We start from the raw sequence: 12,725 nt of genomic DNA, 5'->3' as shown, positions 1-12,725 counted from the left end.
AGGAGGAGATGCAGATGGAATAGACTCCTCAGCATCAGAATCCTCATAGGGAGGTATAGATAATTCCTGATCAGAAGAGGAATCAGAAGAAATAGAAATCTGATCTGAAGATTCATAATCAGTGTCTTGCCCAGGCCTCTTATCTGGAGGGGGATGGGTATCTCTGATCAAGGTAATAAGGTCATCAGCCATTTTGATCATCTGTTTTTCAGGCATAGAGGCCTGTGTACGTGGCTCATGCATCGTTTTTTTTAGTTTTAGAAGTTGCTTTTTTCTTTGGTTTTGCAGCTGTCGTCGGTTTGATATACAAATGCTGAGGTCTGAATACACACTCAGTAGCCGGTGCCTGCTCAGCGGCTCTGGACCCATCTGAGAGAGATACATCAGTCGGTCCAAAACCTTGAGTATCTTGCGGCATACCAGACTCCACATGGGTGTCTGTAGAGGGCTGCAACCCGAAGGTAGCGGGTATCAGTGGCTGCGAAAGCGCCTCACTGAGTACCGGCGAACCGGCGACTGGCTTAGGAGAAGCTTCGCCATCGGTTTTGGATCTCGACTGCCTTTCTCTGTCCTTTTCTTTGTGTTTTCTATGTACTCCGGTAGTCAGATTACTATCCAACGACATTTCTCAGTAGTTAAATCTGTTTCCAAAATACTTTGATGCAAAAATATACCAACGCTTAATAGTGCGTTGGTTAAATCTAGCACAAAACCGACAGCCAGGCACATTGTGATCAGGGCCTAGGCAAGGAATACAGTATAAATGGAAATCCTTACGAGGTATTTGCTTCCCACAAGTAATACAATTATTAACTTTTTCTGACATCAGTAAAAAGCAAGAAAATAGTTTCCCCAACGGGGTACTTAGCTTTAGTGAAGACTTCGGATCTGAAACTCAAACTCGAATATTTCAGTAGTTGGCCGACCGGCACTTGCAAAATGCTTCTGCTTCGGGCACCGTGCGGCAAGAAAAACTAAAGAAAATGGCGTTGGCTGCATGTTTTATACCTCTGATGACCTGATGTCATGGAAGAGAAGACAGCAACCGATGCAGGACCCAAGACTTTGAAATTCAGCCCGACTGAGGGCAACCTGCCAGCAAATTACCCAAATGTAATGACTGCAACAGTGAAACAGGAAGAACATCCAGAAAGTAATAAAAAAGAAAATGCTGTAACCTTCACAACCAGTATAATTTACCTTGATTCACTAGTCTGACAGCTTATGTGGTATGCAACTCTCTCCCACCATGACTGTGAAAAAGCAGTCCATAAAAACTAGATTTAATTTTTATTCTCTGCTTCAAATAAGCCATTTAATGATCTATCAACAAGGAGACACTACAGTAAGTCATACAATGAATAGCACACTTTCCATTCAGGTTAGGTTTGGAAATTAAAGCACAATCCAGAACCAAATCAGCCTGTGTCAAGAAACAGAGACAAAAAATGGTGAGGTTCTGACACAATGCCCGTTCACTTACATCAAGTGAAATGTTGCAGTTAGTAAGACCCCCATTCAAGCTTACCTCAAAAAAATGTGCCTTTTTTAAAAATTATACCATCATCCAGGAATGCACTACCCAAAAATCAGTACAGATCAATACACAACCTTAAGTGTTTCAAAACACAGCTCACCAAAGAAAGCAAATGCAAATCTAAAAAAGATACAAGCTGATAACATCATGCTACATATACTGCAAGCACTTGTGTCTTTCCATTCAGTTTGCTTCTGAAATGCTGCCAACGTGTTTAATTATTACCTGTAAATGTTATATTATTGTGACCATATGTGTTATTTTGTTTACAAATACTGGACATTGTCCTATGTAAAGTAAATACTGTACTTATAGTGAGGTGTGCCTTCTCTTCTAAAGTACCAACACTGTATTACATACTGTATTTGTCTAATGTATACTATGCTTACTGTACTTTTTTGTCTACTTTATGGGATGAGATGTTAAACGAAGTCCCATCTGCTTGATTTGGTGGTAGTACAGGTGGATATAAAAGATCCCACAGCACCTATCAAAAAGAGTAGGGGAAGTTTCCAAAGCACTGGCCAAATTGCCACTAATAGTATAATTACCAGTTTAGGTCTCCCCTGAAAAGAGACCACAAGCCTTGCGGGACAAATCCAGTCAGCAAAGGAAAAATGAAATAAAAAATAAAATATATCTTGTCTCCTTGGCCTGGGTTGTGGCTGAAAAGCATCCTAGGACCAGTCCACTTATCTGGTCAAGAACGGTAAAATTAATAAATGCTACAGTAATTTATACAGCTGTTCCACCTCTGGGGGTTTGAGGTAAAAAGGTCTGCCCTTACCTTGATTAAGATATGTAAGTGTCTCTTCATGTAGTTTGACTGCAGGTGAAGTGGGTGCACACAGAATATATTGAAAAGATGGCAGTTTTGCTTCATTCCCAGGAGACAGCTGGAGCTCCTCTTGCTTGAAGATTGGCAGAGCAAGGACATCACTAAAATATGAAAGTGTACATTCCATTAGAAAATGGATATGGAGTAATCTTCTTTTCTATCAGCTGGCAGTGAGACGTGCACAATCCAACCAAAATATGTACACATAACTCAAATGAGTTATTTCATATTTTTTTTTTTTATTAATTTTGCAGTGATTTTGGTAACAACTCATACACAAAAACAAAAAAATTCCTTCACTGGTAAGTATGTACACCAGATTATTTAAAGGATTGATCATTATGTCATGGTGCTTCCATATAGTGAACTACTCTGCTTACAGTTAATGGCTGTCACAGATCTCCAGAGCAGTGACATACAGCAGCAGCAGCAAACTCTAAAAAGGATGAAAAGGTTGTTCGGGATTCGGGAACTTATGTAGACAGTGGCCTAACTTTTGACCAGCATGTGTCCATAGGTGTAAGAAAATCCTTCTATACTGCACAGCTTACAAACAGAGTGACTGTGTCTAGATCCAGGGATGCCACCCCCCCCCCCTTTAGTAAGCCCTCACTATCCCCTTTACTCAGTTAATCATTGAGTATAATGCCCCATTTGGCATGTATCTCTCCAGACACATGTAGCAACCTAAGTGTCTCACTAAAAAGCTCAAAGTCCACTCACTATACCTGGTATCCTACAGACTGCTAAGAGGTGACCTGTGTCAGGCATACAAGGCATCCTCTGACCCATTACTGGTGGATTTAGTGCACACCAGTTTGTCTAATGGCATCAGAAATACTCTATCTAGCAAATCAAAAACGCTTCTGTAACATCAAAAGAATGGTTTGGAAGGACAGGTATATCTCACAGAGGATATTGCTTCTCTGGAACAGACTCCTCAACAACATAAAAAAAAGTTTATCCCTGCTCATATTCAAATGCAACACAGATCTATGGATGGGAAACAGAAAAATTACCTCAGGACTGCTTCTGTACTATTAATAGACACAGGCAGTTCCTAAATGCTTTATCCCATTCATGGGTCTCTTCAGATTATCTATAGTTTGATTACAGTTATTCTCATTAGGGGTAACCAACCATGGGATTGGTAAAGTCAATCTGTAACTAAATGGGATAAGGTCATTTGACCACAAAAAGGGAACTGGGTTAGGCTTAAAATGGCCTGCAAAGGGGACTAGCCTACTACTTACTTATGAACTTATAAAAGTATACATACTACAATACACTACAGTAAGCTACGTATCATTAATCTACTACTTTTTTCTTCCATGAAATTTCCTACTTGTCCCAAAGTTTTGGCAACATTACATTTAGTTCCAGGTAGTAACATTCTATAGCGCCCTGTCCTACAAGGGCAGGATCAAGTGTAAAATGTTGAAAGTTACTGGATTTTGTTTAATTTAATGAACCTTCAAATATGCATAGTATAGACAGAATTACAACAAACTGAGCAATACTGCTTTGAACAGTTTTGTACTTGGATTTTTAAACTGTTACTTTAAGAGGGATACAGTGTGCATGCAAACTGTTACTTAACTTCACATGGTTAACAGTGCAATTTCCTCTCACTGATTTATAGTTATACACACTAGATTGTATTGTCAAATGTAATGAATTGTATTATTTATGCTGTGTTGATGGTTCTGAAATAAAAAGGTTACATACCTGTCCCATGAATATTTTTAATTGCTACTACTTTTATCAAAGGCTGTTCCATTCAAAGACCAGCTCATCTGTGAAAAAGTGCCATTCTTCCGAATCGTGTCCCTTTTTCCAATTTTTATCATTAAGATTTTCAAAATAAGTCAGTTTATAAAGTGTAAGGATAAAGCCCAGACTACAGAGCAGGTGATGCAAGTTCAAGCAGTAGTTCAGGCACATGAAGGAGACTGCCAGAAAGGATGGGAGCGGCGATTATCTTGGGGAGGAGAAGGTAGTTCTGACTTTCCACAAGGGTACTATCCAGTGGGAGCAATAGGTTGCATCTAGTGGATTTCAAGCCTGCCAAACCTGTGTTGTTATTATGCATTCACACCAGGTAGTCGAGGGGAATTTGCCATCTGGAAGCACACTTTTCTCAGAGACAGCACTGGCAGAGCTGGAAGGAGTTGCTGAAGAGGAAGGAGGAGTTGCTCCTAGACGGAGAGCATAGGCTACCTGCTATGACCAACAAGCTGCCTCACTCCTTACTTCCAGACCCTCAATGGGAAATTGTGGGTCAGTCAGGATTCCTGGGCAGGAACACATGGGCTGAAGTACTTTTGCCTAACCTTGAAATGCCTGGTTCCTGCACCCCCCCCCCCCCAAAAAAAATGAATGGGCTGACTGGATGTTGTAAGTGGAGTTATTAGGCAATATCTGGAGGTGGGGGACAAAAAAAAAAAAGATTTTCAGAACTGAGCATTATAATCTCATTTGTGCCTCTTCAAGGTTTATAGTTTCAGAGGTTCTTGGGGTAAAATTTCTGTTTCTTATCCACTGATCTAGATGAACTTGAAAATGGACAGGACCTTAAGCCTTTCTTCACAAGCTCTCTGGAGTGGACAATGTAGCATTTCATCTGCCCTTCTATATTATCTCCATGTTCTGCCCAAGTTTAAGAGCTGACCAAACACTCATGTGGAGATATGAATGACTTGGACTGGACTGGAGAAAGTAATTAAATACCTTTTGATGGCCGGTTTATTTTGTTTTGCTTTGCCAAAGTCTAAAAATCTGCCCCCACAGATTTTTTTTCCTTATTCAATGCAATCCATCTACGGACTTAATTACTTAATGAAAGGCAGTGTTAATGAACTTCTCCCATTAAAGCCACAAAGCATGGGCTTTGTTAAACAGAACATTCAAGAGTTATTTTTTTTGTTTTGTTTTAGGATATGTTTTGCAAAACAGCATGTGGTTTAACCAACTCCATGAAACATTGCCCCTCTAGCACTGGAAATATCTCTTGTCTGTGTTTAAATGAAAGCCTAAACAAAATTTGGTTTTCCCATGCTGACATTATCAAACTACTGAACAAATTTTGTACCCTCTGGCATTGGCACATGTGCTGGGATGCATCCATAGACTTTAGTAGACACTGCGCATGACCAAAGTCACAACCATTAAAGTCTGCAGCTGTTTTCCTGTGCAATCCTTATGTTGAAATCAACAAGGGACAGATTACAATTATGCAACTGTGCATAATCAATTGAGTGTTAAGATAATAAGGAGTACCAGATTTTTAACATTTAGGCCACTGCTGTAGTAGCCTAAGCTGTGTATAGGTTATATTCTGTCAAGGATATGACCATCAGCCAATTTACAAAGCTTCATGGCAGCTTTCATGCACAATAACTACTCTGGAGCTCGACAGCAGTCACATTAAAGCAGTGGTTTAGCAAACAAAAGTTTCAGAGCTCCTTCTGCATGCTTCTTGGAATTGAAGGTCCAATAGCATTCCTTCAAGGCTGAGCAAATACATACCTCCTGAGGAAAGCCTACCACTACATCACTATTCTGAGGAAAATTTTGTTTTTTTTTTTTCTTTCAAATGTATTTTACACTAGGAAACATTTTTGTTATGGACTGCCATGTATTGAAAAGGGATTTTTTATTTGAGAAATGCTTGTGAGAAAAAAATGTATAAACATCTATTTTGCTGTAACTATTCTACATCAATATGTTAGAACAAATATGTGTGGGGCAGAATATTGTACTTTTTTAGGGACTGTTGCTTTAAGTTAGTTTTCTGTCAGAAGGTTTACCAATTCAACCAGAATCCACTATCTATATTTCAAGCTCTATTCTCGGCTTAACCATCAAACAATCAAACATCGCTCTCCTTGCTTCTTCCTTCTCCTGTCTACAAGAAGAAAATTTTTCAGGACTTTTTGGGTATTAAGCCAGTTCTCTCCTGGCCTCAGATTCTTACAGATTACTTTGCTTTGGACAGACCTTGCTCCTCAGATCACTCTTCATTGTCTCTTGGTCTCTTTAGTGTAGTCCCCTGTAGCTGTAGGGTTGTTCATACCTAGCAAGATAGAACCACTCCTGTCAGTCTGAACGGAAGGAGTGGATGAAGTCTTATTGCATAGCGGGGCTAAGGTGCCCAATTTCCAGATAAATGCTCCTGACATAGGGCAGTCTCTTTCCAGGGGAGGTCTCCAATAAAAGTAAGTAAGAAGTTAAAGAAACAGGAGTGTCGACATTAACTATGGAAAGGGAAGACTGGCTGGATTTGCCAAGAGATTAGTTTCTGCTTTTAATGTATTAAATCATGTTTCTCCGTAGACTTCAGTTATAAAAAGAAAGATTCCTATCACATTCTGACACTGATTTACAGTCAAGATGAGTGGGATATTGACTGGGAATGTTTTTCTTCAGTAAATTCTTCTCAAGTTGAAGATTCTAATTCTGAGAAAAGTGTGTCTTCAGATTTCCCATAAGAGGAAACACAGTGGGAACACAATGAAATCCCAGTCTTCCAGAAATATTATGGTTTGTTGCATTTGGACTTTCCTCAGGCTGCAGTTGTTCTTCCAGTTTTACCAGCATTACAGATGTCATTTTTTAACATCTGTAGTATGCCTGACTGTCAAGCCCCTGTCCCTAAAAAGTCTGATAAAGTTATACAATGTACCTCAGACAAAAAACTATATCGGTTATCAGTACAAGTATGGCCAATCCCCTTCTTAACCTTTTAAAACTAAGCTTTTAAAACTGGCTTCATGCCTGAAGCCTGGAAACACCGTAATGTTGTTACAAATGAATAAGACAATCATGGACCCTAGTATCTATAAACTATTAGTCTCAGTAACTGCACATGTAAAGCTAGGAACATATCTCAGACCTCATAAAATACAGACATAGAAAATTGCTTAAACTTTGGATCCTCATCAGTTCAGCTTTGCCAACTGAATGTTCTTCTTGTTTAACCTCGTTAATTTCTTTAAGAAAAGGGGGGGTCACTGAAGCAGTGGATAGCAGTTACAAGGACATGGCAAAGGTCCAGTGACACTATTCCTCATGCAGGTAATACTGGCAGGCTTGTAAATCTGAATAGCTATCTACTGTGCATCATAAGGATTTATAATCATTTGTATGACAGAACCCATGTAGTCGGAATCATAAATGACAATTCTAAAAGCAAAAAAAGTTACCAGTGGTACACTACAGGGCTCATTATTGGGTCCTTTCCTATTTGGTACCTATTTCTCAAACCTACAGGCCAAAAATTTTAGCCTGTGGTTATCCAGGTTTGTAGATGAGTATAAACTGACTGTTAATCAATCTTCCACTGACTCAAAACTGTTCAACACGAGTTATACCATGCTAACAACTGGTGCAAAGACAACAGTCTTAAATTAAATGTGAAAAAAAAAAAATGCATAGTTATTCTGGTAAAAATATCTGCATGTAGCATATAGGTGACACACTCTTTCAAATCAGACCCTGTTATAAAGGATCTAGACACTCTTGTTGATAATTACTTATCTTTTGACCTTCACTTTTAGCTGGCTCATTACATTTCCAAAGGCACTGCCTCTAAATTAAAGAAATCTCAATTATTTTATTTGTATCTCATCAGGCCCATTTATTAAATATAATGCCCCTTTTTGCATGTATCTGTATAAGCCTATCATTCAGCTTGAGAGACCACAGAGCTTAGTAGAGCTGGTGCAGAGTAAAGCTCTGAGCCGTTAATAAACTGCTTCCAATGCTAAGCATATATGGTTTGATTCCTTCCACCTTCCCTTGCCTGCTGAAAGACTCTGAGCAAATAACAGCCAGAAAGTGCTCCTGGGCTGTCCTGGAAAATAAGCAAAAAATAAATAAATAAATAAGCAGTGAGCTTATCTGGTCAAAGCACAGATACAAAATACATACATAAAAAAAATCATAACTAAAACTTTCAGTGGTGACAAAAATCACACTTATCAGTATAGAATGGGTGCCCTTTCTCTGTACTCAGTCTCTTACAGATTCTTTCATGGGGATCTAGTTCTACCCTTTCCACCCATGAAAGATTTGACCCTCTCTGACATGCTTTCCTTTACACAACAAATGGTTCCTAAAATAACTGGTTAAAGGAGATGAACTTGGTTTGTGAAGCAGCTGCTGTCTGTAAACTGTGTTGCTGTTAAGTAATAATCTCAACTACTGCTTATTATGACAAGAGATCTGATGAAGGGACAACAGAAGCAGTGTCAAAGAAAAAAAAATACAGTATTTTGGTAAAGCCAAAGCTTGGTGAAAGTGTAAAAATGTAACCCAAAACTAAACTCCTAGGCAGTGAATACAAACAAATGTATCGATTAGAAGAAGTATTCTATGAGGATAAGAACAACAGAGCTTAATAAAAATGAGACAGATGCACAAGTCAGTTACCCAATCTTTATTATGAGGGCCGAGTTATAGAACATTTTCAAATTAGTCACATTTGGCAAGGAACAGAATAAAGTGCACTCTGATGCAGACTTACAGACGTCTATGCCCTAAATGCGAATAATAATAATAATACAAGCAGGTACGTGTGTTTTATCAATAAATGCAAAGGCCAGGTGAAAAGCAGAAACTGCCATCAGGACTCTGAGAATTCAGGACATTATGACTTATTGAGAAATGAGATTAATCCATTTGTGATGGCACTTGTGGTAGGCACCTGCAATATCCTGATAACTGCAGCTGATGGCCAACCTCACCACTAGTTAACATACATGCAGTCCTAGGAGGTTACATAAGTTACCTTTCAGGGTGAGAATACACACAGTTTTACATGCACACCTTAAAAAAAAAAAAAAAAATCAACATGGCAATGAAAGGCAAATGAATGAACGACAAAAGCTACACACAGAATAGTAAATCAGTGAGTGAGGTTACTGACCAAAGTGGAGCAAGGCATGTATTTTTCTTGGGGTGGCCATGAGGAAGTGTGTACAGTTTCACAGGGGTCACACAGTGAACTTTAAAATTGATACAGGCGCTGATGCTTGTGTGATGAGTAAAAAAGACTGACACACCATACTTTTACCAGAGAGAAAATAACAACCTACCCTAATAATATTCTGAAGAGCAGCCATGGCTGCAAAAAAAAAAAAAAGGACTATACTGCATATGTATACCAGAAAACATTTTCCAAATTCATATGATTTGCAGCCAGCTTATTCAAATCAGTCTACTGTTTGGCAGACAAGACAGATTGAAATATTTGTGCGCTACAAGAAGGGCATGACATGCTTAAAATGAAGCCAGTGAGAAACCACCATTAAAGTGAATGCAAACCCACATAAAATGTATACCAAGGGCAGTATACACAAGTAGAGTCTCCTTGCTCCTTTATCTGTTTAAACATTTCTGCAGTTTTTTCTACCTAAGTAGTGTGAGTAGTTGTAGCATTGTCCTTATTCAGGCTTGTGTTTTGGGCCTAGTTGTTTGTTGGTAGAGGCTGTGTCTGAGCACATGTTCCAGGCCATCTTACTTTAGCCAAAGCCAGTATAGCATTCCAGTGAGAGTGAAGTGTTTATGGTCATTGGCTGATTGGGGATACCTGGACTACAGCTTGGCTTAAGCACCTCATTGGTTCATTCCAGCTTTTTTTAAAGTTGTTTCAGGTTTCAACTTTGTTACTTAAGAAGTTAACTTGTGAGTGTTTCTGCCATTTCACACTGAGCTAATGGGAGGAAGGGCACTGAGCAAACTGATCAGTGATATATAACATTAAATATCCTGTTTTTTTGCTTATTTTTACGAGTTATTTATAGCACTTTATTGTCTGCTGCATACTTTTCTAGCTAGTTTCACTGTGTGTAAGGTATTAACTAGAAATTTTCTAGAATTATTAAGCATCTGGTTGGGTTTGTTTATTCTGATTTTTGTTTCCCACAATCCCTCCCTATTGGTATCCTGTTCTTATACTTGGTGGCTTTGCAGTTGCCCACCCCTACTGTAAATTTGATCTGGGACACTCCTCCCAGTCTAGTGTCATTACCTCATTCTACCTAATCCAGGGAGAACATTTGAGAAGGCCAACCCACTTAGATTCTGCTCCTCCTTTCCCCTTTCCACTTTGCAAAAAAAAAAATCCTAAGCTTGTTTCCTGCCTTTAACTGTAAGTCTTCTAGTCCAGATACAGATTTGCTGTATCCAGGACTGTTTGTAAGCTTCTGAGCCCCCAAGCCTTTCTGTGTTGGAGGGAAGCCTTCTAGCTTAATTTTGTTTCTTAGAACTAGCCAGGTTTTTAGTTTCAGCACTCAAATCTTTTTCATGAGCTCAGCACTTGTTCAGAACTCACTGTAAACACTAAATAAGCTACAAATTACTACAGCACTCAACTTTCCTCACCTGTCTAGAGGAAAACAGTTTTTAGTACTTAATAAATAAGCACCTATCCAGGCATGCCTAAGGGTCAGCTCCCGGTGTTTTCTCCTGTCTACCTGATGAATCTGGGCATATTGAGGCAAGGCAGCAATTGCCTCATGTACACAGACAACCCTCTCATCCTACCACCAAACACTACAACCTGTGAGAGATGCACTTATATAACCAAACTGGAAGCAAAGCTCTCTTCACCCAAGACTGGACTAGACAGTCAAGAGGAGAAGGTAAACACTTGCACCACACCACACTCATCACATAGTCCCTCAAAACCTACACCACCAAAACACACAAATAGAAACACAAAACACACACCTACATTCACGGAAGCTTTCAATAAAAATCTACCCAAACAACAGGGACCTCCAAAGCAGAAATGCAAGCAACTTCCACCTCGCAACACCACCCAAATGACACATAGCCCACAAACTCAGTGTGCCATTCAACCATAGCCCATATAGCATAATGATGTACACAGCACTCTAGCCATAGGTGACTCTATAGTCAGACACACTGATGTTCCACTCACCAGGCTAAACAAGGAGAAAGTTACTGTCAGCTACCTGTTGGGTGCCAGGATCCACCACATAACGCACGCGCTCAGGTCACTCCACAACAAGTACAAATATGACTCTGTTATTGTCAATGTTGGTGTGAATGACCTGAGATGTACCTCCCTAGACTACATGAAAAGAGACATGGAGGAGCTGAATGATCTTGTAGCCCAGGCAGGTATCACCCTAGCCCTGAGTATAATCCTGCCATCACCCAGAATGATACCACAGTACAAGGACAAAATGATTGACTTCAACAATTGGCTAAGCTTCTGGTGTCATTCTAAGGGGAATCCAGTATCTGTCTGCCTGGGATGACATGATTGACAAACCACGATGCTTTGCCAGAGATGGCCTGCACCTGTTGCCCTTGGGATTCGGGATTCCGGATACTGGCTAAGGCTCTTGCCACCCCTACAGTGCCTTTCTTAGGCAAGGTTCAAATGACAAATTCACCAGCGTAACAGGTACAAGCAAGCAAAATCTGAGGGTAATGCTACTCAATGCTAGAAGTCTAAACCTCAAAATGCACTCACCCGAGGCACTCCTTAAAATGGAGAACATCAACATCTGTGCAGTGACAGAGACCTGGTTCAAGGATCCAGAGAGCACCCCTGCATTACCAAGCTATAATTCATACCACACCTTTCGGCCACCTAACCTGGACCGAAACACTAAAGGAGGAGGCGTGTCCATATTCATTAAGGATTTCCACACCTCCAGGCTAGTTGCTCAGCATAATGCATCCAAGATTATCCAAGTGCAACTAACTCTGGGCAAGACCACAATCCAAATTATAGGTTGCTACAGATCCCCCACCATGCCCCAGGAATCCCACTCCGCATTTCTTGATACACTGGAAAATATTAGAGTACAACCTAACACCCTAATAATGGGTGATTTCCACTATCCCACCATTAACTGGGAAAACTACTCATGTACCAACTCTTGTGCTCAACGTTTTCTGGAATTCATAAATTCCAACGCCTTGGATCAATTTATCCACACCCCCACCAGGGGCAGCAATATCCTAGACCTGATCATTACCAACATGGGCAACCAGTATTCCACACCAGAGGTCAATTCCTCGTTGGTCAGATCCAACCACAAGCTAATCACCCTAGACATCCACATCTTACCCCCACCCCCCATTAGGGAAACCACCATAAAACATTTCTCCAAAGCCAACTTCATGCTTCTTAAGACAGAAGTGGCAAACTTCATGACACCCATGCTGACAGACAATAGAGGTACAACTGCTGAATCCTATACAAATGCACTCTATAAGCACTTACACAAGTGCATGGATCGTGTAATCCCTAACAGAACCAAGATGCTATCCTCCAAAAAAAGGAAGCCAATCTGGTGTTCCCCTGCC

At 40.0% G+C, this 12,725-nt stretch overlaps 1 protein-coding gene across 1 annotated transcript in view; it reads right to left on the bottom strand.

Moving 5' to 3' along the window:
* The window catches only part of TFCP2L1 (transcription factor CP2 like 1), a 1,111,497-nt gene that overhangs the window by 926,058 nt on the left and 172,714 nt on the right, over nt 1-12,725 (bottom strand). The window contains exon 2 of the mRNA XM_044075043.1: nt 2,325-2,476. Coding sequence (XP_043930978.1) covers nt 2,325-2,476 — 152 coding nt within the window. The remainder of the gene's footprint in view (nt 1-2,324; nt 2,477-12,725) is intronic.

Source organism: Protopterus annectens, chromosome 6.part0 (genome assembly GCF_019279795.1).
Source record: "Protopterus annectens isolate FY-2018-M chromosome 6.part0, PAN1.0, whole genome shotgun sequence".
NCBI classification, from domain to species: Eukaryota; Metazoa; Chordata; order Ceratodontiformes; family Protopteridae; genus Protopterus; species Protopterus annectens.
This window is presented reverse-complemented; position numbering and strand designations above follow the sequence as displayed.